The sequence below is a fragment of the Rattus rattus genome, chromosome 8 (genome assembly GCF_011064425.1).
Source record: "Rattus rattus isolate New Zealand chromosome 8, Rrattus_CSIRO_v1, whole genome shotgun sequence".
In the NCBI taxonomy this organism is placed as follows: domain Eukaryota; kingdom Metazoa; phylum Chordata; class Mammalia; order Rodentia; family Muridae; genus Rattus; species Rattus rattus.
Window position 1 is genome coordinate 14999070 of NC_046161.1, and position 25550 is coordinate 15024619.

Below are 25550 nucleotides of genomic sequence, written 5' to 3' on the forward strand. Positions count from 1 at the left end.
TAGTAGTTGTATATTCATTTTTATCCAATTGAACCAATACTGTCAACAGTTCACATAAGAAATTAATTTTAAACAATAATACATGTATATATGTATAAAGGGAAAATGGTATGTAAACACAACAGAATTCTATTCTACCATAAACATAAATTATTATCATTTTAGGTAAAATTATTTAAACTAGATGCTATTTTGTTAAGTGAAAATAGTCAGGCACAGAATGAGAAACGCCATTTTCTCTTATGTATATTTGAAAGGCAATGATAATTTCACAGCTGATAATACAATATTAATTCTGACAAAATTGGAAAGATATATGAGACAAATAAACAGAGAAAGGACAAGTATACATTATATCTGGAGGAATGAACTAACTTTTAATGTACTATGGTTGACAAAAATGAACAACATAAATTCAAATAAATTTCATTCAGTGTTTTCCATTGAAATTAATCATAAATGTTGGAAGTAGCATTTTGCCTAATTGCCATGATCTTATCATTACATGTTTTCTGCATATGTTGAAATGCTTTCTTGTAGTTCCCAACCATGTATATTGTCTAGTTGCATATATTAATATACATATATCAATAAGATTAATATCCCATCTTTTTGCTATATATGTCTACATATAAATATTAATGTATGCATATGTACAAATACACATGTATGGTTCACCTTTATATAATACACAGACATTGACCCATAGTCAAATATTATATCACTGATTTTATAACAGAAAAGAAACCAATAACATAATTGTGACAATTTGTCCACAATAAGTAAACATAGAAATATAATAAAGACAACCTGACTTTATGTCACACACTGAATTTAGAAGGATTAGTAAAGGAATGGTGAGACATTTGGAGATTCCTGGAATCTTGTCAGACTGAATAAACTATAGGATTTATCCAAAGAAGATAACATATTTATGAAAGGGAAATCATTCTACCTATGACTTTCGTCAAGGCTCCCTTCATATCTTTATTCCTCAAGCTGTAAATGAAGGGGTTCAGCATCTGAGTCACCACAGTATACATAACTGATGCCATTGCAGTCATCCTGGGAGAATCAGTTACTGATGAGCTGATGCACACACTTAAACCTGTCCCATAGAATAAAGTTATGACTGAGAGATGAGACCCACAGGTAGAAAAGGCTTTATATCTTCCTTTCACAGATGGTATTTTCAAAACAGAGGAGACAATTTCAATGTAAGAGAAAATGATTCCAGAAAAAGTAATGCCACCAAATGTGAAACTTGCAATATATATCAATATAATGTTGATGGATGTGTCAGAACAGGCTAACTTAACGACCTGTGTAATTTCACAAAAGAAGTGTGGGATTTCCAAGTTTTTGCAGAAGGACAGCCACAACATCATGAGACTGAGGAGTAACGAATTAGCAGTGCTACTGAGCAGGGAGACTAGGATGACTAGACGACAGAGATACCAATTCATGATGACTGTGTATCTCAAGGGGTAGCAAATGGCCACATAGCGATCATATGCCATTGCTGCAAGAAGGCAGCACTCCAGACTAACGAATAGCATGGCAAAGCAAGCCTGAGTGAGGCATCCTGCAAAAGTTATGCTTAGATTCTGTTCTTGCATATTCACAAGCATCTTTGGTATTGTTGTGGTACTTGTGCAGATATCAGTCAAGGAGAGGTTGGAGATAAAGAAGTACATGGGAGTATGGAGATGGGAATCTAAATTTATGGCCAATATTATGAACATGTTTCCAATCACTGTTACCAGGTATATAAAGAGAAAAAGTCCGAACATGACAGGCTGTAATTCAGGGTCACTTGAAAGGCCCAGAAGGAGAAAGTCAGAGGGAATTGTTTGGTTAATGAATCCCATGACTTTCAGATTCTGAAAAATAAGGGAGTTAATTGTATAGAAAAAATGTCCATCATTTAAAAATTAAAGACATGCTCCATGAAGTAAACATCCATTTCACTCTGTTTTGCCACTTCCACCCTCTATCCATTTGTGTGTGTGTTTCCACTTGTTTCTCTCTCCTACCTTTGTGCAATTTCTATCTCTTAAATTTTCCCTCTGTCCACCCTTTTCATATATTATTTTTTTCCTTACTACATACCTTCTCTTGTACCACATTATATTAATGAACAAAAACACTTGATATGTTATATGTAGATGCTTCATGGAAAATAAATTTATGGAAGCATAATCATTGGGAAACCACAAAGAACATTACACACAATATAAACTAACAGAATCAATACAGAATCAAATTTCTAATTAATCACCTCTGAGTTCAATGGTGGTTCATTTGTAATAAAAGTATACATGGAATTCTCTGAGCTGCTTCAGTGTCTTCATTAATAATATAGCAGCACACCATGAATTATCCTATTTAAGAATTAATAGTGAGTCATAAAAGAACAATCATTGATTTAAAATATATCTGGTTACCCAAGATGACTTTAATACTTGCATTGTGGTTTACTTTTGCCTTTCCCATGCCAAATTATACATTCTATTCAGCCTTTTTGTGTCCTTATCTTATAACCACTGAATGACTAACATTAAAGTATAGATACACATGCAAATAGTTAAGTCAAAGCCCTGCAGAGTGATAAGGTGTCATTATGATTAAACAACACCAGTTCTTTCCCTAATGTAAAACACACTTCACAATAAACTAATCTTGGAAAGAACTGGTATACAGTAATGGAGTCATGATGTGTGAGCTCAGAGGGAGCTGTGCTGGCTACTTACCTGAGAAAGACTGTTGTATGGTGATCTTAGTTTGATATTTACAGTCTCTGTTGCCCCCAGGGTTTTATGAATAAATGTATCTATTAGAATACTCGTTACCATAAATTGATTGAAGGGCAGCACAAATCCTCAAGGAGAAAACCTGCCTGATGAAATATTTGCTTTATGTGATGAACTAAAACAGAATCAGATAGGACCCATCCATGTTCTGCTCTGTGGCTTTTGTGCTCATATTCATTAGCATACTTTGATCTTCAAGTTTGATTTTTATATCTTCTTTAACAACAACACATAAACTTTGGATACTGTGTTTTAGCTTATAAATGCAAAAATTTATACATATTTAATGGAATGAATTCCAGATAGGTGACTATAATCACATTATCACTGAGACGCTTGAACAGAACAATTGGGTTAACTATAGTCTAGCATCTTACATGACAGCTAAAATTATTTTTTTTAATTTTATTTTTCATTTGATAACATAATTTACATTACATAATTAGATACAAATTGATAATTCACTCTTAGTATTTAGGTCTTGAGTTACATTTAACATAAATAAGAGATACACACACACACACACACACACACACACATATATATATATATATATATATGATGTTAAAGTTCAATATTTATCCATTATAAAAATTATGAGAAAATTTGGTTTAAGGTGATATGTATTAATATTAAATGGGGATTATCCATTTATAACATCATATTAAATTGTATATACTTGAAAATACCTCTTGTAGCATTAACAAAAAGGTCAGAGTCAACTCTTAACCTAACAAAGTAATAGTCACTAGCTTTAGTCAAAAATATTTCATAAATTGTAAGTAATCCAGGGAAAACAAGCAAACCAACTTGAGGTTTGAATTCACTTAACAAAAATATCCTCAAAGTGTATATTGTTCCCAGCTTTTCATACTGCATTTTACAAAACTGATCATGTTTTAGAAAATTAAACAAATATAAAATTCAAAACACTCTAATGGATTTGAAAATATAAGGGGTATTGTATTTTGCAGAATTGGGAGAAAGAATCAAAATAGAAATTGTAGGAAATGTACAAATTTGCACTGTGTCATCTGGTTTTGAAGACACATTTTGTTATCAAGAAAAAATGCAGGGATGTAATTCGTTGCACTAAATGAAAGTGAAATGATAAAATATAATAGTCTGAAGAGATAATTTCTGGTTTCAGAAAAAAATAAAGCCACCTTTAAATCAGTGAGGTGTTTAGTGGATGCCAGAAATGGGAGGGGGTTATTCACATAGAGCCATCAGTTGTTGCCCCTTAATTTAAGAATTCCTGTTTCTTTCTGTTGATAAAAAGGCTTATTGGAGGATGTCAGAAAGAAAAGGTATTCCATGGATACTGTAGAGCTGGAGGCCAGTCCCTGGGACATTAATATAACCCTGGCATTTCCCAAGGACCTTGGTCCATGGAGGAAGTGTATTATGGCTGTTTCTGCTGGGAGCTGGAGGGCCCACAAGTGTCTTGCTGTTTGGTGTCCATTGACAATGGGAGCATTGGTGATAAAGCAGCCTCTTTTTTCCTATAAGACACGATGGGTATGAGCTATTAAAAAAGCAAATTTTCAGTGAGTATGAATGTTGCACCTGTGTCTGTCAGCTATATGGAGTGTTCTGAGTGAGAGCAATCAACTGTGCCTTTTCTGATATGGTGTCCATCAGTAGGCGATGTCTCTACAGACTCAGTAAAAGTGAGCACTGAATAGGCTGCCTAGCATCCCCCCCCCACTCCCAGTTCCAAACCTCCTCCCAACCCTCCTGTCTAACTAGGATGTTCCTACCCCAACACCCAACCCACCAGACCACTAAACTCCCGATTGTAGTGGGTTTTCTTTAAGTATCTCCCCATCTAATTTGATATTGGCTGTTGGTTTTCAGTAAATTGTTTTTATTTTATTTATGTATGGGCCTTGAATTCCTGATCTCTCCAGTACTTTTAACATGAAGGGTTATTGTATTTTGTCAAATATTTTTTCTGCATCTAAAGAAATGATCATGTGATTTTTTTCCTTTGAGTTTGTTTGTATAGTGGATTACATTAATGGATATTCTTGTATTTAGCCAACCTTGCATTCCTGGGATGAAGTCCATTTGATCATAGTGGATGATGGCTTTGATATGTTCTTGGATCTGGTTTGCAAGAATTTTATTAAGTATTTTTGTATCGATATTCCTAAGCAAAATTGGTCTGAAGTTCTCTTTTTCAATTGTATCCTTGTGGGGATTAGGTATCTGAGTAATTGTGGCTTAATAGAATAAATTATACAGTGTTCCTTCTGTTTCTATTTGATGGAATAGTTTCAGGAATATTGGTATTAGGTTTCATTGACAGTGTGGTAGAATTCTCCATTAAATCTGTCTGGCTCAGAGGTTTTTAATTACTTCTCCTTCCTTATAGGATATCGATCTGTTTAAATAGTTTATCTGCTCTTAATTTAACTTTGGAATATGGTATCGGTCTGGAAAACCACACATTTCATCTAGATTTTCTGGTTTTGTTGAGTACTGGCTTTTGTAGTAGAATCTGATGATTTTTTGAATTTCCTCCATTTCTATTGTTGATTTTGTTTATTAAGATACTGTGTCTAGACCCTTTAGTTGCTTTGGCTAGGGGATTTTCTATCTTATTTATTCTCCCAAAAAAACAGCTTTTAGTTTTGTTGATTCTTTGTATTGTTCTCTTTGTATTTGGTTGATTTTGGTCCTATTTTGACTATTTCCTGAAGCTTACTCCTCTTGGGTGTTTGCTTCTTTTGGTCCTAGAGCTCTCACATATGCTGTTGAGTTTCTATTGTAAGATATCTCCAGTTGTTTTTTTTTTTTTGTTTTTTTTTTTTTTTTTTTGTTTTTTTTTTTTTTTTTTTTTTTTACCATGGCACTTAGTACTATGAATTTTCCTCTACTTTCATTGTGTCCCATAAGTTTGTGTATGTTGTGTCTATATCTTCTCTGAATTTCAGAATTTCATTAATTTCTTTCCTAACCACGTTATCATTGAGTAGAGAGTTGTTTAGTTTCCATTTGTATGTGGGCTTTCTTTTTAAGACCAGCCTTAGATCATGGTGATCTGATACGGTTTATGGAATTATTTCAATCTTCTTGTATCAGTTGAGGGTTGTTTTGTGAGCAATTATATGATGGATTTTGGAGAAGGTACCATGAAATAATGAGAAGAAGTTGTATTCTTTTGTTTTAGGATGAAATGTTCTGTAGATATCTGTTAAATCCATGCACTTCATAACTTCTGCTAGTTTCACTGTATTTCTGTTTAATTCTGTTTCAATGACTTGTCCATTAGTGGGAGTGGGATGTTAAAGCCTCCCACTATAATTGTTTAGGGTTCAATGTGTGTTTTGAGCCTTAGTAAGGTTTCCTTTATTAATGTGGGTGTCCTTGCATTTGGGTCATAAATGGTGTGAATTAAGATTTTTCTCTTAGTGAATATTTCCTTTGATGAGTATGAAGCATCCTTCCTCATTTCGCTTGTAATTTTGGTTGAAAATCTATTTTACTGGATATTAGGATGGAAGCCCCAACTTGTTTCTTGGGACCATTTGCTTGGAAATTTTTTCCTAGCCTTTCACTCTGAGATAGTGTATTTTTTAGTGAGGTGTGATTCTTTTATGCAGAAAAATTCTAGATCCTGTTTGCATATCCTGTCTGTTAGTTTATATATTTCTATTTGTGAGTTGAGTCCATTAATATTGGGAAATGTTAAAGACAGATGACTGTTAGTTCCTGTTATGTTTGTTTTTATAGGTAGTACTATGCACATGTGGTTGTCCTTTTTTGCTTTTGTTGTGAGATGATTAATATCTTCTCTTTTCATTGGTGTTGATACCCTCCTTGTATTGGGGATTTTCTTCTAGAAACTTTTGTAATACTGGATTGATTGATAGATACTGTTTGAATTTGGGTTTGTCCTAGAATGTTTTGGTTTCTCTGTCTATGTTAATTGAGAAATTTGTTGGGTATAGTAGCCTGGACTGGCATTTGTGTACTCTTAGAGTCTGCATGACCTCTCACTAGGCTCTTCTGGATTTTTATTTCTCAACAATATAAGAACTTCTGGGGGAATCACTATCCCTGTCCTCAAACTGGATTACAGGCAATCATGATAAAAACTGCATGGTATTAGTACAGAGACAGACAGGTATAGCAATGGAATAGAATTGAAGGCCAAGAAATTGACCCACATACATAATGTCACTTGATCTTTGACAAAGGAGCTAAAATTATACAGTAGCAGAAAGACAGCACTTTTAACAAATGGTGATGATTCAGCTAGCTTGACATTTTATTGATTTCATGCAGGCCTTCTCAGATGTAAGCTTGGATTCTGGTTTCTGTATTTTGGATGCCATTTTTAAAATTATTATTAACATTCTCTGTTTAATAATTAATATTGGAAATTAATACAGTGATACACATTTCTTAATGAACTAGTTCCCCAAATACTTATACAGAGACCTTTTAATATTTTAAAGCATACGTCTTTGCTGGATGGACTCTTAACTATTTCATATACGTTAAGCCAACCACCTAACCCCAAGTAGCCATGTGTGTAGATACATGTTCCTTTGGTAGGTGAGGAAGGACAGAGATAAAACTTCACACAGTAGACAGACTTGAACTGACAATCACTTACCAGGAGAGGTAGGGACGTTTGGTTGGCATAACCTGCTATGCTGTTTATAAGCTGTGAAACTTCATCTACACTTTTTCTTCAATCTTGAAAACACACAAAGGATTGGTGCCAAATTTTCCACATATTTGTTAGCTGATGCCACTTGCTCTTCTGATATGACTAGCCCATCCATGTGCCTGCACAGGCGCTTATCTTTGATCATACTTGGGCAAGAGTCTCTAAATTATGGGTTACATAGCATTTCCCTAGTGTAATATATATTATAACCCTACCCTCAATTTCTCTTAGCCTAGGGATGTGAATTCCTCTGCCCTGTTCTTTGGTACTGAGGAACCTGCCTAAGAACAGCACCTAATAAGGCCTGCATGGATATGTGATAACATATAAAAATGGTCTCCTTGCAGTAATGGCCTGTTATCTATGTAGCCATTTGTCACCCACTGAGGTATACAATCAACACGAACACTTGCTTCTGTGTCCTATTGGCTGTACTCTCTTTTCTCATTAGCAGTATGCATATCTTAGTCTACATTCTGATGGTGCTACTGCTATTCTTCTGCTCTTACTGGAATCCACACTTTTTTTATGAGGTTTCACAAGTATCAAGCTTGCGTGTTCTAAGATTTTCATGAATATCATTGAGATATATTTAGTTTTTTGAAGTTTCTTCCTCTGATATACTTTTCTACTCTATTCAAGTTGCCTCCTCTATTTTTAAGGACCGAATTAATAGAATGAATATATGAAGCCATTTAAATCTGTTAGTCTTTCCTCTCACTGCTGCCATTACTATATTGCACTGGTTTTGCTGTGGACCACTCCTACTTTTCAGTTGTGCATGTTGTGTCGTCAGTAATTTACCTTGTGACCCTTCTATTGAGCATCTGTATTCCTGATTTAGAAAGTAGGATAATTCTTACTCATATTTATTTCCTGTGATTGTCTGATTGGTTTGCATGTTAGGTTTCTACAATCAATTTAAATTAATGGAGATGCTGAATATCTTACTCATCCTCCAATATGCTATTTCCAAATGACTAGGTGATATAGTTTCTAACTAAATTGTCCATTAACTTCAAACCTACTTCTGTTGTTTGTCTAACTCTGCTATGTTTGGCAAGTATTTAAATCTCCAACCTTCTTAACAGAACAGATTGCAATGAAGCCAATCCTTAGTTACTTGTTCAATAATATTTTTATTGGATATTTTCTTTATGTATATTTCATATGTTATCCTTTTTCCCAGGTTCTCCTCTGAAACTACTTATCCCATCCTCTCTCCTTCTGGCTTTAGAAAGGTGCTCTCCCAACCTCCCACCCACTCCTGGCTCTGTGCCCTGGCATTATTCTATACTGGAGAATCAAGCATTCCCACGACCAAGGGCCTCTCTTCCCATTGATGTCCAGCAAGACCATCCTCTGCTACATATGCAATTGGAGCTATGGGTCCCTCCATATGTAATCTTTGCTTGCTGGTTTAGTCTCTGGGAGCTCCGGAAGGTCCAGTTGGTTGATATTGTTGTTCTTCCTATGGTTTGCAAACCCCTTCAGCTCCTTCTCTACCTCCTCCATTGGGAGCCCCATGTTCTGTCCAATGGTTGGCTGCAGGGAATAATTATTTTTAGCTGTCTTAAGAAGCACATTGTAATAGGTAGAAAGGAATGTGCAGTATTCAAGATTCTGTTCATATCAGACATTTAGCTATTAAGTGACCTCATGTTTAGAACCATGTAGTTACTGCTTTCATATGACTTAAAATTAAATTCATATTTTTAAATAATTTTTTTGTTAGTGAAGAGCTTATTTGGAAAGAATCCAGTTGTTTCATAAAGAATGGATTCAGAAAATGTGGTTCATTTACACAATGGAATACTATTCAGCTATTAAGAATGAGACATCATGAGATTTGCAGAAAATGGAAGGAACTAGAAGATATTATCATGAGGGAGGTAACTCAGACCCAAAGGACTTGTACTCACTAATAAGCGGATATTAGCTGAAAAAGTACAGAATACTTAAGATATAGTCTAAAAAATCAAGAAGGTTAATAAGCCAAAGGGTCCAACTGAGAATGCTTCAATCCCACTTTGGAGGGAGAAAAAAATAATCATGGGAGGTAGAATTAAGGAACAACCTGTGTGGGAGAAGGGAGCGGAAAGGGAAAACAAAACTTTAACAGGTACGAAGAGGCAGAATAGGAGCCCCAAGGGCTAGCAGAATGAATGAAAATATACAACTTCAGAGGTTGGGACATGCAGGGACCCTCTAGAAAGTACCAAAGGCTTGGGGAAGAGAGAGTCTGTCAAGACTCAAAGAGAGGGACGTTAATTGTCCAAAAATGGGGAGAGGGAACTCAGAACTGTTCCTGTCTAAAAGAACTGCAGGGACAAAAACGCAAAAGAGGCTGAGAAAAGTGACCATCCCAACTTGGGACCCATCTTTAGGGGTGAATCCAAGGCCTGAGAATGTTATTGATGCTATGGCATGCTTACAAACCGGAGCCTAGCATTGAGGTCCTCTGAGAAATTCAACAAGCAGGCGACTAAGGGAGATACAGACTCTTAACCCAATTATTGGACAGAAGTCGGGGAACCCTGTGGTTAAATTAGGGAAAGACTGAAAGAAGTTGTGGAGGTTGGTGACTCCAGAGGAAGTACACCAGTCTCAACTAACCCAGACTCCTAAGAAATCTCAGAGACTGAGCCACCAACCAAACAGCATACATGAGCTGGTCTGAGATCCTGGACACATATATAGTAGAGGATTGACTGGACTGGCTTCAGTGGGAAAAGATGCTCCTAACCCTTAAGATACTTGAGGTTCCAAGGTGTGGGAAGTCCTGGTGATTGTGGGGAGAACATCCTCTTAGAGACAAGAGGAGGAGGAATGGGATCAGGCACTGTGGGAGGGGGACAGTATGAGGCCAACAGTTGGACAGTAAAAAAATAAAAGTATTAATAATAATACCAATAATACTAACACTAATACTAACACTACTACTACTACTACAAATAATAATAATAATAATAATAATAATAATAATAATGATAAAGAAAATTGCTTGATTTGTAGGTAAAGAGTTTAAGACTCCATTATAAAACAAAATAAAAATTCCATATGTTATGTCTTTGCTTTGAATCCCAGCAATGGGAAGTCAGGAGAAGTATGATGTCTAGAACTCTACAACCAATGTAGCCTAGCCTATTTGTCTTGTCTCAAAATATAAGGTGGATGGTATCTAAGGATCTAAGGGGGCATCACAGGATTGTCTGCTGTCTTCCTTTTGAGTCTAAACATATGTGAACCTGTACACACACACACACACACACACACACACACATATTCAAACACACACATATACACACACGTACACCCACACACAGTACACCCACACACATTCACACAAGTACAGACGTGTACACGAACATCAAACAAAACAATTACTTTTAGGTATGGGGTGCATAATTTTAACTCATCATTCAGAAGTCTATTACAAGAGGAATTTTACAAATCAGAAAATTCTGGTTTCAGTATCAATAGCTTGTGTCTCATAAAAAACAACTGAAACTTATTACTGCAAAATAACACTATCTTTAGTCTCTATGTTAGTATGAGCTTCCAATTCTACTTATTTAACACACAGAATGCCATCTACAGTTACTTTGTTTTAATTCCTATATAATATTTTAACAACAAGACATTTCTGAACAGAAATTCATGTTTTCTTTTTCCATGTGGAGGAGGTTTATTGGAATGGCGGAGACAAGGGGGAGTAATAGAGAGAGAGAGAGAGAGAGAGAGAGAGGAGAGAGGAGAAATGGAGGAGGTGGGGAGGAGGGAGGAGGAGGGAGGAGAGCCTGACATGAGCATGTAGAGAGAAGGGGTGAGAGGAATGGGGAGAGAAGGGACAAAGGGGCAAGAGAGAGCAAGGGGAAACTGGGGCAAGTGCTAGCCACCTCATGTTATTATTTATATTGTACTTAGAATTATTAATACAATATGTCTTTAATAGTTATAATTTTCATATATTAAGGAACTTAATCAGAACTCACATATTTTGTCTTCAAACACATACTTTTACTTACTAAGACATTTTCTATATTTATATCCTCTTGGTCACATGTTTTAACCTTTTATTTTATGTATAATTTTTCTTTTACTTTATTAGACATTTTCTCCATTCACATTTCAAATGTTACCTCTTTTCCTGGTTTCCCCTCAGGAATCACTCCATCCCATGCCCCTCCCACTACTTCCATGAGAGTGTTCCCCCACCCACCCACCCACTTCCTCCTGCCTCCCTGTCCTGGCATTCCCCAACATTGGGGCATCTAGCCTTTATAGAACCAAGGGCCTTTCCCTCCACTGAGACCTGACAAGGCCATCCTCTGCTAGAAATAAGGCTGGAGCCTCATTTCACTCTTGGTTAGGAGTTTAGTCCCTGGGAGCTCTGGGGCATCTGCTTTGTTGATATTGTTGTTCTTCCTATGGGTTTGTAAATTCTTTCACCTCATTTAGTCCTTTCTCTAATTCCTCCATTGGGGACCAGGTTCTCAAACCAATGGTTGGCTGTAAGCATCAGACTGTGTATTTGTCAGGCTCTGGCAAAGCCTCTCAGGAGACAGATATTCTGACCCCTGTCAGCATGTCCTTCTTGGTATCTACAGAAGTGTATGGGTTTGCTGACTGTACATGGGATACACCACCAGGTGGGGTAGTCTCTGGTTGGCCTTTCCTTCAGTCTCTGCTTTACACTTTGTCTCCATATTTCCTCCTGTGAGTATTTTGCTCCAACTTCTAAGAAGGACTGAAGGATCCACACTTTGGTCTTCTTCTTGAGTTTCAGGTGGTCTATGAATTGTTATCTTGGGTATTCAGAGTTTTGGGCTAATATCCACTTATCAGTGAGTGCATACTGTTTATGTTCTTTTGTGATTGCATTACCTCACTCAGAATTATATTTTCTATTTTCCATCAATTTGCCTAACGGTTTCATGATGTCATTATTTTTGATAGCTGAGCAGTACTTCATTGTGTAAATGTACCACCTTTTTTGCCCATTCCTATCTTGACTGACATATGAGTATATTTCTTTGTTTTTCCTTGTCACAGATATTTATTTATTTATTTTTCTTCCATTTTTATTAAATTGGATATTTCTTATTTATATTTCAAATGTTATTCCCTTTCCCGGTTTCCTGTCTATCAAACCTCCTAACCCCTTTCCCTCCCCTTCTATATGTGTGTTCCCCACTCCATCCACCCCTCTTACCTCTCTCCCTCAACAAACCCCTCTACTAGTGGTCCAACCTTGGCTGGACAAAGGGCTTCCCCTTCCACTGGTACCCCGAACAAGGCTATTCACTTCTACATATGAAGTTGGAGACCAGGCTCTGTCCATGTATAATCTTTGGGTAGTGGTTTAGACCCTGGAAGCTCTGGTTGGTTGGCATTGTTGTTCTTATGGAGTCACAAGCCCCTTCAGCTCCTTCAGTCCTTTCTCTAATTCCTCCAACTGGAGTCCCGTTCTCAGTTCAGTGGTTTGCTGCTGGCTATTGCCTCCGTATTTCGCCTGTTCTGACTGTGTCTCTCAGGAGAAATCGATATCCGGTTCCTGACAGCATGCACTTCTTCTTCTTTTTTTTTTTCATCTTTATTAACGTGGGTATTTCTTATTTACATTTCAATTGCTATTCCCTTTCCCGGTTTCCAGGCCAACATCCCCCTAACCCTTCCGCCTCCCCTTCTCTATCGGTGTTCCCCTCCCCATCCTCCCCTCCATTACCACCCTCTCCTCAACATTCACATTCACTGGGAATTCAGTCTTGGAAGGACCAAGGTCTTCCACTTCCGCTGGTGCTCTTACTAGGCTATTAGTTGCTACCTATGAAGTTGGAGCCCAAGGTGAGTCCATGTATAGTCTTTGGGTAGTGGCTTAGTCCCTGGAAGCTCTGGTTGGTTGGCATTGTTGTTCATATGGTGTCTCAAGCCCTTTCAAGCTCTTTCAGTCCTTTCTAAGATTTCTTCAATGGCGGTCCCATTCTCATTCAGTGGTTTAATGATGGCATTTGCCTATATATTTGCTGTATTCTGGCTGTGTCTCTCAGGAGAGATCAACATCCGGTTCCTGTCAGCTTGCATTTCTTTGCTTCGTCCATCTTATCTAGTTTGGTGGCTGTATATGTATGGGTCACATGTGGGGCAGGCAGGCCCTGAATGTCCATTCCTTCCGTCTCTGATACAAACTTTGCCTCCTATGGATATTTTTGTTCCTCTTTTAAAGAAGATGTGAAGCATCTGCATTTTGGTTATCCTTCTTGAGTTTCCTGTGGTCTGTGCATCTTGGGTAACTCTAGCATTTGGGCTAATATCTACTTATCAATGAGTGCATATAACGTTTGTTTTTCTGTGATTGGTTTACCCCAGTCAGCATGATATTTTCCAGTTCCATCTATTTGCCTATGAATTTCATAAAGTCATTGTTTTTGATAGCTGAGTAGTATTCCATTGTGTAGATGTACCACATTTTGTGTATGCATTCCTCTGTTGAAGGGCATCTGGGTTCTTTCCAGCTTCTGGCTATTATAAATAAGGCTGCTATGAAGATAGTGGAGCATGTGTCTATTCTGTATGTTGGAGCATCTTTTGGGTATATGCCCAGGAGAGGTATAGCTGGGTCCTCAGGTAGTGGAATGTCCAATTTTCTGAGGAACCTCCAAAGAGGTTGCACCAGTTTGCAATCCCACCAACAATGGAGGAGTGTTCCTCTGTTATATTTCTCTTCATCATGAGACACAGTAACATTAATAAATGTGTTTTCCATTTTGGTGAAGATTTTTTTCCTTAAGTGTTGCAGCTAAGTTATAGTGGTGGGATAAGACTTACTTTCAAAGGGACTAAAATTGAAACATTTCAAATCATCATTACTGGAGTTCAGTTATTTATACTGTAGAATCTATAACAGTTATTTCTTTCTCCCCTTATCTCTGAATATTGCAATTCACCAGATACACTTTCCTGAGAGAAAACATGCTAGAGACCAGAGTTCAGTAGCTCAATGTACAAATGCACTAATGTACAAATGAGAAACTTTTGTTTCACAGTCTGTTCTTTGATAAAATGTTATTGATAAATATCTTCCCCAGCAGCATATTGGACACTGGTAGCTTATCAATATGCAAAGATAAATTAGGATAATTATGCTCAAGAGTATATAGTTCTATATTATATAATCCAGCCTACATAGTTAAAATATCCATTCCAACATAATAATATTTATTGGATGATAGAAAATATTGTTCAGTATATCACTATCTAGTGCATCAATAAAGTAATGTATTTTTAAAATATAATTTAAATGTTAAGAGAATTAAGATGTTACATTGTATGCAAAGTGTTTGAATGGAGATAAACATACATGATAATGAAAGCGAACAGTATAATCAGGCCCCAGGAGTCAAGATGAAAGCCATCTTTATTTTACTATATCCCTTGTGTTTAATGAAATTAACTCATCAAACGGAGATGGGCTAATGAGGAGTTTTGGATATTTTCTACTGGAGATACTGAAACTATAAGTACTAGCCTTTGAAAACTAACATAACATCTCTGACACCAGTGGACACAAAACATGGATTTTCCTTGGGATGACTTTCTCTAGCAAAGCAGTAATGACTCAGTCTCTTTTCTTTACAGGAATATGTCTTCTTTCTTCAATATCAAGGTAATGCTTGAGTCGTGTTGCTGTTTAGACAAACTATTTAACATAAAGTTCCTTAGTTAAGGTTGAGAAGGTAAGATTTTCTGTGATTCGTTAAATAATTCATGCTAAAATTAACATTGATCTCTTTATATTAATTACAAACCCTTGTCCTAAAATATCATTTCCAAGGATGATCCCTTGTTATAATTTTATATGACTATTATTCTGAAAAGTGACTTTAGTCTTGAGCAGATCTCTGGTAAATATATATATATATATATTTGTATTGATAGGGATTCCTACTACATTTGTAAAATAACTCAATCACTTGTTTTCAGATTAATTAATAAAACTTTGTATGGTAGTCTATGAGTATGGAGCTAAGTATGGAGCATATTGAGCACAACACAATGCACATTCTAGGCTAGTCTGCTATATTCAAAGTTAATTATTGTAACTGATTATCAGCATAAAATATTCCTACAGGTTATTTTCCAGGAGTTTTAATATATTACTTAAATTTGCATGTATGTAAGTACTACAAGGGAACTATGAAATACATACATATATGAAAAATTGATTAATTCAAAGTACGCAACTGTTCATTCCATATGTCCTTCTGCAGGATATATTTGTTTATCACTTTATTGGTGATTTTTCCCATCACAAATCATATGTCTATATTATATTTAGAGGTTTGAATCTAGTATTCAAACCTATTTTGTTCTTCCTTACCATCAGGGACTGTTCCAGACAGAAACATTTCTATTATCTAAACAATTGTATTCAAAAGGTTCATATAATCCTACAATCTAAAAAATTATGTTTTCTGAAGACTAAAATACTGTGGTTAGTTTAATCTCTTTGTTTGATTTTCTGTATTTTTTATTTCATCCATTTATTTTAAGAGCAAAATGGAATAACTCAGTTTATGAGAACGTTTTAATATATAACAGAGAATCTCATAGTTAACAATCAGCAGTTTTATTTTAATTAACTTGTAAAGGAGAAGGGTTTTTATTTCTCTGACTCTTGTAATAAGGATGAACTCTAATTCCATTTTCTAATCTTTACAAAAAACTATCTAGGTAATAGTTACAATCTATTTAGAGTGAACTGAGCATGTTTATAAAGAAAGGTTTTGTTTAGGAGGAAAATACCAAAACTTGGAAGAGCAAGTCAGGGGTTTTAGTCTAACATGTATAGTCCAGGCATATGAATAATATTTAGACAGAAAATTCAACACTTCAGTCAGATAAACATTCTGACCCAAATTCTTCCAGTCAGTGCTTATTTTAGAACAATGAGAAGAGTCATCTTTCCCTATTTATGGGTAAATAGAGTAATTAAATTAGACAATTCATTCACAGTGTGATGTGCCATTCACATTTTATACAAAGTCTCAACACTTATGAAGAACTACAAGCAAGTAAGTAATGCTGAGAATGAATAAAATCATCTCCAGGAAGGAGCATGTCAATTTGTTAACCAGAAACAAATGGTAATCCCTGAAAGCATAAATAAGAGTCACATATTTGCTAATATGTTTATATTAGTAACATCTATGTTTATATATTTATTATTACTATAATATAATTATTATATAAATAATTAATAAGAGGCTATGAATTTGAAAATGAGAAAGTAGGAGTATATTAGGGGGTTTGAAATAATAAAAATAAGGTAAATATAATGTAACTATATTCTAATCTCAAAAAAATTAAACAAGAAGTTTGATATTTGGCAAAAATTTCAGAAGAAAGTATTCATGATGTTTGTCCATATTTTTCTGTACAATCCCTGAAATGCTTCTGTTTAAAAGCCATAGATTATAATGTAGTTAGTTTTATAGGCTTTTGACAATACACAAAACCATATTGTATTTTGTTTTTAAGTCACTAACAGATGCAATAAGTAATTCTGTGGAGGAAAAAAAAAACAACCAAAATGAACTATTTGAATGCTATCGCTTTGCTATACTAGGCATGGCTTTTGTATTTCCTCAAAATTAAGCATATTACAAAGTGATCTAGATGGCTTGTTTGAATATAGGCTACTGGCCCACATATTAAGAGTTTATTAGGAATAAATATGATTCAGCCAAATAACTTATAATTCTAACACCTTTCAATATTTGATTGTTGTTACATTTTATTTTACTCTGAATTTAAAATAGATTGTCAAAGACATGGAAGGTAAAAACCAGACAGATGTTTCTCACTTTTTTCTTCTGGGACTAACAGATGATCCAACTGTGAAGCCTGTGATCTTTTGTCTCTTCCTGTTCATTTACATGGTCACCATCTTGGGAAATCTGCTTATTATCCTTGCTGTAAGCTGTTATTCCCACTTGCAAACACCCATGTATTTTTTTATTTCAAATTTATCCTTTAATGACATCTGCTTAACCACAACTGTCATACCAAATATGTTACTGACTATCCAAACACAGGATCAGAGCATCACTTATACAGGGTGCCTTACTCAGCTTTGCTTTGTCTTGCTTTTTGCTGGATTTGAAAGCTGTCTTCTTGCTGCAATGGCCTATGACCGATATGTAGCCATTTGTTATCCACTGCGTTATACAGTCATTATGAATTTTCACTCATGTGCTCTACTAATTCTCTTCTCTGTTTTTATTAGCATTTTGAACATGGGGCTTCTTGGTCTCATGGTATTGAGGCTTTCCTTTTGCACGAATCTAAAAATTCCCTTATTCTTCTGTGAACTTTCTCAGATCATGAAACTTGCCTGCTCTGACACCCTCATTAATGATATTCTGATATATCTTGCAACACTTATATTTGGTGGCATTCCAATCTCTGGTATTATTTTCTCTTATGTCCAAATTGCCTCTTCTGTTTTGAGAATACCATCAGTAAAAGGAAGATATAAAGCCTTTTCTACTTGTGGTTCTCACTTGTCAGTGACTTCTTTGTCCTTTGGTTCAGGATTGTGGGTTTACATAACCTCTTCAGTTGCTATTTTACCCAAGAAGACTTCAGTGGCCTGCATTATGTACACTGTAGTCCCTCAAATGTTGAATCCATTTATCTTTAGTCTTAGAAATAAAGACATGAAAGGAACTATTAAAAAATTAATTTGTAGAGTAGCTTCTCTTTGATAGGAATGATTTCCTAACTTCTGTTTGGTTAAGATATATATATTCAAATAATGTAAAATGTTTTGAATATAATTCAACTCATAAACACAGTTTCCTCTGAAAAAAACAGAGTTGCATATGTATCTAAATTTCCATTATGTTGACTTGAACAATTTTTCAGTTTTAAGGACTTGGATAAAAAATTATCAACATTGATGAATTTAGAAATCACAGCATAATTTTTGTAACTTATGCTATTTAGCTTTTTGAAATTAATTTTCTTTTTAACTATGTGTGTGTATTTTGCATTTATATGTGTGTATGTATATAGGAATATGGGCACCAGCCGAGGGCCAAAGAATGTGTCAGTATCTTTTGAGAAAGAACTACACATAATTGTGTGTCAACATATATGGGTGCTGGAAACTGAACTGTAGGTTTATATAAAAGTTTAAAGAGCTCATAACTATGAGCTGTATCTCTTTATCATGTATATTTTTTTAATATTTTTAGATATTGTTGAGAAGCCACTTCGAACTTTCATCACCTATCTTTCTGAATATTTATAAATTAAAAGTAGCAGGCATAAATATTTTAACAACAAATGATGTTATAAAGCAGAAGGAGAACAGAAAAAATAATTAGCCCATTTACATGTACATACTTGCCCATTCTCAAATAAGGTAAAGTTTGGAGAAATTTAAAAATAATTTAAAACTGATCAAGAATACAATGCTACTTATGATGGAAAGCACTACTGGTACATAAAAGACATGAGCTTAAGTACTTCTCTGGTATAGAAGAAAATATGTGAATTAGAAACACATGTGGTATGATCTTATTAATTGTCCTAAAGTTTTCACTACAGGTTTTTAAAACAGATCAATACAAGTATCTATGACTAGTGACATGGAACAAAGTAGGAGGAACTAAATGACTGTAGGGTCAACACTGAAGAATTGGAAAGTCAGTCATCTGCTTCCCTTGCTAAAGTGATGAGCCCTAAATTTTAATGATGGGATGCTGCATATTCACTTGGATAAAGATGTTGAGGTCTATCATATGAATACTGCTGTTAGTCCCTACACTACTGATATTTCAATATCCATAGCTTCTCATTATTCAGACATTTCATTCCCATATGATCACAGGGCAATACAATCCCTGAGGAGTAACAATAAGCATTAAACAAGTATTAATTGGATTATTTAGTCATAAAGAGTTCAAGAAGATTCCTCTAATTCTGATGCACATTTACTCACTTCCCTTTCAGTTCCAAAATCTGGTTTCCATTTTATTTATACTTCTTTTTTTATATACATAGAGATACTCTACAAATAAGAGTATACTACAGATATTTTGGGTCAGGGAAAATTCTTTATTTATTCATATAAATAGTTTTTCTGCAAAAATATTGTGATAACTTGGTAGATACATGCTAAATATGAGATACTGAAGATTAAGACTACGTCAGTTTAATAATACATTGTTATTGCTTATTCTACTTAAGTGTTGCCAATACAGTTTGTGTGTGCATATGAAAAAGTGATATTTTCATGATAACAATGTGTTTCATTATAATGAATTTTGCATCTTTTATCTGTGTAAATTTGTGTTTTGTGATATGTATAAAGATATTTTTATTAATCTAGATTTGAGAAGTCAGTAACACAGTGATAGTAGATTACCCATAACAACTTTCCTTCATCAAACATAAACATTTTGTTTTCTAATTATTCAGTCATAGTGGGAATTTTCAGATTCATTATTTGTCTCAATAAATTTTTTTTGAAAAATTTCATCCTTTGAAGCGTGTGCTTTGATTATATAAATTTCATCTTACCTCCTTTCAGCTCCTCTCAAAATGTCCCAAAGCATCTGCCAAAGAAAAGATCAAAGGAAAAAAAAACAAAAACAAAAGCAGATACTCAAACCCCAATTAACACTGGACACATCAGTGAGATTTTCAGTACAACTGAATAAGAATACCAGAGTCTCTGTGACTTAAAGATGTTTGGAAAATCTCCCCCTCCTCTATTTTTTTTAACCTGAGCACTGCCAGGAAGTGATGCAAAGAAGGTTTTATCTGATTCCCAGAGACAATTCCAATACCAATGTCACACAGATAACCCTGATAAAAATCCCATGGGAACACAAAGACATTAACATAAAAAATTAGATAAAAGAATGGGGGATTTATATATGAAAAAACAAGGGAAGATATGGAAAAGGTGAAATCAACCAAAATTTATTGCATTGATATATATCAAATTATCAGTGAACAAATTTAATTAATAAAAAATACCTTTCCTGTGAGTTATTTGGCTAAGAAATGCTGCAAACTTACTAAATGAATAAAGGAATGAGTGAATACTATTGAAATGCTATATTTTTACTGATCACCAGATTTATGGCATAATTTGATTAATTCAAATACCATACTACTAGATTATAACAGAAAGAATCCTCAGGTTAGAACTCAAGTGGAAGCTTCTTTCCTTCTATCTAGCTTTTTTAGGGCTAGAAAGCACTGTCCAGGCTGTTGAGGAATAAAAGTCATCAAGAGCCTTACTCAGCTGAACATCTTGTATGCTAAAATACAGAATGGAAAAGCATGACATTTGCACTAGTGGAAAAGCAGCAAGACCACCTCTGAGATAAACATTGCATTCTTCTTTCATATGAGGTTTACTCTATAGAGAAGAAATCACACAGGTACTATAAACCTGGTTAATCTTTTGTAAATTTAGAGGTACTATACACTAGCAAATAAACAGCTACTGTTTTGCTAAATGAACATGTTGACAAACTATTTTATATTTTTGTGTGTTGATATCCATGATATAGTAAAGCTCCTACTTTGGGTCAGATAACCTTATTTTCCAGTAAGTTACAGTTAATACAGAGAGTCATAAGCACTGAAATTATTCTACTAAGTGTTGTTTGTTCAACTATGAAGAAATCAATGGTATCAGACACTCATAGTGAAAGGAACATATCAGAGGAGAGGTTGAAAAAGATGTAATGGCTAGAGATAGAAACTGCTACAATGTTTGATTTTATGCATATGTTATTCTGGTACAATCACAAAAGCACAACATCTCTTGCTTCATGTATATAAACTGTACACATAATAAAAATTAGGAAGAGAAATGGTATCAATATAAGCATATTATTATATAAACATATTTTCAGATAGCATCAAGAAATGAGAAATCGGTAATAGAGAGGATACTGGTAAAGAGGGATTCTTATTGACAGCTAGTAGCAGTAAGAGTTATCATAGTCATTACAAACAAAAACATGGATATTTCTCAAAAACCAAAAATGGAATTACCATATTAATCAGTAATATATTATCCAACGTATACCTAAATTTCTTTACATAAAACAAGAAGATAACACATCCATGTTAATTGCTTCTTTATATTAGTAAGGAAGGAGGAAAAAACATAGATATTAATCAACAAATCAATGTATAATGAAATTGGGCTACATATATACAATACAATTTCACTCAATCATCAATAAATATGAGAATTGGAGAAGATGGACAAATATAGACAGAAAGGTATAGGTAATCTAAACATCAAAATGTGAATATCATCTTCTTCATTGTATACAGTGGCCATTCTATGAAGAATGAATATTTGTGTTTGTGTGTGTGTGTGTGTGTGTGTGTGTGTGTGTGTGTGTGTGATACTGTGTGTAAAGCCTAAACAATGTAGAAAGGAGAATAAGAGATAGTAAAGGTAATAACAGAAAATGAGAGGTGGACAAGGGAACACCTGAAACATATAAAGAAGAACAGTGGTTGGGAGGAAACTGCTGTGGTAATAAAAAAATCAAGCATAATAATGATGTTTGACTGTCAAACATAATGTAAAATGTAAAAAGCTCCTAGCCCAAAACATTCAGGAAATCCAAGAAACAACGTGAATCTCCAACCCAAGGATAATAGGTATAGAAGAAAGTGAAGAATCCCAACTCAAATGTCCTGTAAATATATTCAACAAAATAATAGAAGAAAACTTCCCTAACCTAAAGAAAGAGATGCCCATAAACATACAAGAAGCCTACACAACTCTAAGTAGACTTCCTCTGCTATATATGCAGTTGGAAACATGAGTCTGCCCATGTTTACTCTTTCCTCCACAACTTCTTCCAGCTTTTCCCTAATTCAACCGGACTTCAGTCTGTTGATTGAGTGTATCTGCATCTGTATTTGTATCTGTCAGCTCCTTGTGGGGCCTTTTAGAAGGCAGCTAGGCTAGTAGTAATAGTGTCCATCCTTGAGATGGATCCAAATTTGCACTGAAACCTGGAGCTACTTTCTCTCAGTCTCTTCATTTTGTCCTTGAAGTTCTTTTAGTCAGGAACAAGTCTAGGTAGGAGTTTTTGTCTATGGGATGGCAACTCTATCTCTCCACTTGATGCTCTCTCTTTGTTCTGGAGATGGACTCTAAAAGTTCGGTCTACTCACTGTTGGGCATTTCATGTAAATTCCCTTCTTTGATCCCTGAGAGTATCTCACCTACCAGGTCATTGGTACATTTTAGAGAGTCCCCCATGCTCCTATCTCTCAAGGTTACCTGTTTCCTGTTACCATTCATGCTGCTCGCCCTCAGGGCTTCACTCCTGTTTTGCCCTGTCCAATACCTGATCATGTTCCCCTTTCCACCCTCTTCTCTCCCCTATTCAATTCATTTTTCTCCTTCTGCTTGTCCCCTTGATTGCTTTCTTCACCCTCACAAATGGAGCCGAAGCATCTTTACTTGGTTCCTTTGGCTTGTTAACCTTCTGGAGTTCTGTGGATTATATCTTGGATATTCTGCACTATTCAATTAATATCCATTTATTAGTGAGGAAAAACCATGCATGCCCTTCTGGGTCTGAGTGGCATCACTCAGGATATGATATTTTCTAGTTTTATCCATTTGCCTGCAAAACTCATCATGCTCTCATTCTTAGAATAGAATAGAATTGAATAGAATAGCTGAATAGAATTGCATTGTGTAAATGAACCACATTTTCAATATCCATTATTCCATGTGGGATATCTGGGTTGTTACTATCTCCTGGTTATCACAAATAAGGCTGCTATGAGCACAGTGGAGCATATGTTCCTATGACATGCTTCTATGACATGGTAGAATAAAAAGAAAGCATCTTCAATAAATGGTGCTGGTCTATTTGGCAGTCAGTATGTAGATAAATTAAAATAGATCCATATTGTTCACCTTGCATAAAGCTCAAGTCCAAATGGATCAAGGACCTCCACATAAAATCAGATACACTGAATCCAATAGAAGAGACCAAAAAGTACACGTGGGTGGACCCATGACTCCAGCTGCATATGTAGCAGAGGATGGCCCTGTCACACTTCAATGGGAAGAGATGCCCTTGGTCCTGGGAAGACTTGATATCCCAGTGGGGAGGCAGGTGTGTGTGGGTGAGTGGGGGAGCACCCTCATGGAAGCAGGTGGAGGGAGGATGGAATAGCAAGTTTCCAGAGGGAAACTGGGAAAGGGTATAACATTTGAAATGTAAATAAATACAATTTCCAATAAAATAAAAGAAAGTAGAAAAGAGCCTTGAACTCATTGGCATGGAGTGCGGGTGTGGGTGGGTCTGGGGATTCCTAAACAGAACTGCAATGCTTCAGGCTCATGGATACAGAATTGAAAAAACTGAAAAGTCTCATGAAACTGTAAAACTTCTTTAAGGCAAGAATAATCAATAGGACAAATCGGCAACCTACAGATTGAGAAAAAACTCTTCACTAACCTCATATCTGATAAAGGGCTAATATCCAAAATATGCAAAGAACTCAAGAAGCTAACCACCAAAAAACAAACAACTCAATCAAAAAAACAAACAAAAAAAAAACAAAAAAAATGGGGTATAAAACTAAACAAGAACTTACAACATAGGAATCTCGAATGGCAGAGAGGCAGTTAAAGAAATGTTCAAATTCGTTAATTACAAGGGATATGCAAATGAAAATGATCTTGAGATTTTTACCTTACAACAATTATAATGGCCAAGGACCAAAAGTCAGGTGACAGCACATATTAGCAAGAATGTAGAGAAAGAGGAATACTCCTCCATTTCTGATGGATTACAACCTGTTAAAATCACTCTAGAAATCAATTTGGTGGTTCTTCAGAAAATTGGAAATATACCTACCTGAAAACCTAGGTACATCACTTTTGGAAATATAGCCAAAGGAGTTAGTGTTGATTGTTGGTTTGTTTGTTTGTTTTTAAATTTAGCTATGTTGCTAAAAATGTTCATAACAGTTATCCAGTGAAATTCTTATATATGTATTCTATCATGTCTTCTAGAAATAAAATTGTTTGACTTTTTACTTGCCAATTTGTTTTCCACTGATTTCCTTTATTTGTCTTACTGCTTTAGGTAAGACTTCAAGGTTTGATTAACTAGTTATGGAGATAGAGTAAAAAAAAATTGTTTTGTTCCTGATTTTAATGGAGTTTCCATTTAGTTTGATGTTGTCAATGGGCTTGTTTTATTATATTTAGGGATGTCCCTTATATTCCCAATCCCTCAAAGATTTTTTGGATTATGTCAAATAAATTTTCTGGATTTTATGAAATGATATTTTATATTTTCCTTGTTTTTTAAAAAAATATGGTCGAGTTATTTATTGATTTTCATATATTGTACCAAACCTGAAGTCTCTGGGATTAAACCTACTAGATCATGGTATGTTTGAACTTCTAGTAAATATTTGTAAAAAGAGGGATGTTTGGTAAACTATGTGATCTATTCTCCTAGAAAAAGTACAAAAGAGCAGGCAACATTACTTTGGAGGGCATAACATTGAGGAGACAGCATTTGGGAGGACAGCCTTGGGTATAAAGGGATTGGGAATAATGCATTCAGAGCACAGGCATTGTTATACCAGGGCTGAAGAAGAGAGCAAACTTGAGAGAGAATGTTGAGTTGAATAACTCAGAAAATATAAGGCAAGATAAAAAAATTAAGAGAGCAATATGGAGAATGCAGAGGAAAGGAGAACAAAAAAAAAGAAGCCACACAGTGCAGAAGGAGCAGGCAGGCTTCCCCTTACCAGGGGACACAACATGTCCTTTCTTCTTTCTTAATAAAAAGGCAAGCTTATTCCTACTAAAGAGAACAAAGTTTTCTTATTTATTTATTTATTTATTTACTTATTTACTTATTTACTTATTTACTTATTTACTTATTTTCACACTCCAGATTCTATTCACCTCTCATTGTACCCTGTGACTGTTCCACATCATATACATCCACCCC

General features: G+C 35.1%; 2 protein-coding genes across 2 annotated transcripts; one reads left to right on the forward strand and one right to left on the reverse strand.

The window, feature by feature from the left end:
• Nucleotides 1-932: 932 nt before the first annotated feature.
• LOC116907174 (olfactory receptor 7G2-like) lies at nucleotides 933-1871 on the reverse strand. Its single transcript, XM_032910128.1, has one exon. It carries the CDS (start codon nucleotides 1869-1871, stop codon nucleotides 933-935), a length of 939 nt encoding a protein of 312 aa, XP_032766019.1.
• Nucleotides 1872-17288: 15417 nt separating this feature from the next.
• Nucleotides 17289-18269, forward strand: LOC116907229 (olfactory receptor 7G2-like). The gene has a single exon (XM_032910194.1). It carries the CDS (start codon nucleotides 17334-17336, stop codon nucleotides 18267-18269), a length of 936 nt encoding a protein of 311 aa, XP_032766085.1. The 5' UTR covers nucleotides 17289-17333.
• The last annotated feature ends 7281 nt before the right edge of the window (nucleotides 18270-25550 follow it).